Raw genomic sequence first — 2,229 nt, forward strand, 5'->3', positions numbered from 1 at the left:
TGTTCATCTAAAACAGGATCTCTCCCTGTACATTGCCAGTACGGACCTCGTGTTCATCTAAAACAGGATCTCTCCCTGTACATTGCCAGTACAGACCTCGTGTTCATCTGAAACAGGATCTCTCACTGTACATTGCCAGTACAGACCTCGTCTTCATCTGAAACAGGATCTCTCCCTGTACATTGCCAGTACGGACTTCGTGTTCATCAGAAACAGGATCTCTCCCTGTGTATTGGCAGTACGGACTTCGTGTTCATCAGAAACAGGATCTCTCTGTGTACATTGCCAGTATGGACCTCGTGTTCATCTAAAACAGGATCTCTCCCTGTGTATTGGCAGTACGGACGTCGTGTTCATCAGAAACAGGATCTCTCTGTGTACATTGCCAGTACGGACTTCGTGTTAATCTTAAACAGGATCTCTCCCTGTACATTGACAGTACAGACTTCGTGTTCATCAGATACGGAATCTCTCTCTGTACATTGCCAGTACAGACTTCGTGTTCATCTGAAACAGGATCTCTCCCTGTACATTGCCAGTACAGACTTCGTGTTCATCAGATACGGAATCTCTCTCTGTACATTGCCAGTACAGACTTCGTGTTCATCTGAAACAGGATCTCTCCCTGTGTATTGGCAGTACGGACATCGTGTTCATCTGAAAACGGATCTTTCCCTGTACATTGCAAATTCTGACATCATCTTCCCCTGACTATTACGTGTGCGTACTTCGGGTTCTCACGGTGTGTTGCTAGTGTGGGTTCTGTACAAACAAAATTTAATATTACCTTTGATTATTTTATAGACGTAAGACATGGGCAATCTTAAACATACGGCTTGGATTGTATGTTGTATTAGTTTGTTGAGCTGTTGCCATGGTGAAGTGGACCCTGAAAGACGGCGACAGCAGCAACTGAAGCAGGATCTCCTGTACAACTACTCCACCACGGTGTCGCCTTATGGGGCGGACAACCGCGTCAATGTAAAATTGTCCTTCGCCCCCATAGCTGTTGTAGCTGTGGAAGAAGCCAGTCAGATATTTCGTCTAAGTGGCTCTCTGACTCTGTCTTGGGAGGATCCTTGGCTGACGTGGAACAGCACCAACGGTGTCAAAAGCCTTGCCTTTAAGCCTGAAGAGATATGGACTCCAAACTTTATAATTCCAAACGCTGTGGGTAACAAGATTTCCTCCTTAACTGCAAGTATGCCTATCACTGTGCAATCTACTGGAACGACATTGATGATTATAATTGATGAATTTGAGACAATTTGCAATTTAGATGTGACAAGGTATCCATATGATGAACAGGAGTGTCACATGTCATTTCTCGGCTTATTAGACTCAAGACTTTATTTGCGTAGTAAAGGCTTTAGGGATATTTTCTCTGCATATTTCACTGGCAGCAGTGAGTGGGAGTTGGTCAACACTACATTCCACGAGAAGCAGTTTCACGCATTCATCGACACTTTACCTTATATTGATGTCAAGTTCCGACTCCGGCGTCACAGCATCTTCTACACCCTCAGCGTCATCTTTCCAATGTGTCTTCTCTCCTTCCTCAACGCCTGTGTATTCCTGCTGCCCGCGGCCTCAGGGGAGAAGGTCTCCTTCCTCGTCTCCATCTTCGTGTCCGGAGCAGTTTTCCTCAACTACATCAATGAAGCTATCCCCAAGTCCGGAAATGCCTCCCGCCTCACCATCTATCTGGTTCTGCTTCTGTCACAGAGCGCCCTGGCTCTGCTCGCCACACTCCTGGTCATAAACACTCACCACCGACAGGGGGCGTTGCTTTGTCGCTTCCGTAAGAAGGTCAAAGTTACAGATTTGGACAATAAACCCCGGGCTTGGAATGAACCCAGTGATATCCAGAAAGATGAATCTGCTGACAGACTAGACAAGATTCTATTTGTCATGTTTGTGTCCATGGCAGCAGCCTCTATACTCGTATTTTATGTTTAGCTAAGAGGAACCGGATTACACCAAATTGAACTATTTGCTAAACAATTAGTTTTCTTCTTGTTCTCACGATTCACTGTTGTGCTTATTAATTTAGTTGTGCCATATTCACGTTTAAGGATGCGATTGGTTACATGCATTTTCTATGTTTACTAAAGGAGTGTCACCAAAGATGGCGTGTTATTGGTTTCATTGTGTCGAATCTCTCTTATCAACTGGCTCACATTATATATTCATACAATCAATTGACGGGAAAAGACAAATGATCTAAAC

At 44.5% G+C, this 2,229-nt stretch overlaps 1 protein-coding gene across 1 annotated transcript; it reads left to right on the plus strand.

Moving 5' to 3' along the window:
• Nucleotides 1-813: 813 nt before the first annotated feature.
• LOC124116000 (neuronal acetylcholine receptor subunit non-alpha-3-like) lies at nt 814-1,959 on the plus strand. Its single transcript, XM_046477191.2, has one exon. The coding sequence runs from the start codon at nt 814-816 to the stop codon at nt 1,957-1,959; it is 1,146 nt and encodes a 381-aa protein (XP_046333147.2).
• Nucleotides 1,960-2,229: the final 270 nt, after the last annotated feature.

The sequence above is a fragment of the Haliotis rufescens genome, unplaced genomic scaffold (genome assembly GCF_023055435.1).
Source record: "Haliotis rufescens isolate VD_foot unplaced genomic scaffold, xgHalRufe1.0.p SCAF_10, whole genome shotgun sequence".
In the NCBI taxonomy this organism is placed as follows: domain Eukaryota; kingdom Metazoa; phylum Mollusca; class Gastropoda; order Lepetellida; family Haliotidae; genus Haliotis; species Haliotis rufescens.

Coding starts and splice junctions, on each gene's coding strand:
- LOC124116000 (XM_046477191.2), top strand. CDS start 814: ATGGGCAATCTTAAACATACGGCTTGGATTGTATGTTGTATTAGTTTG.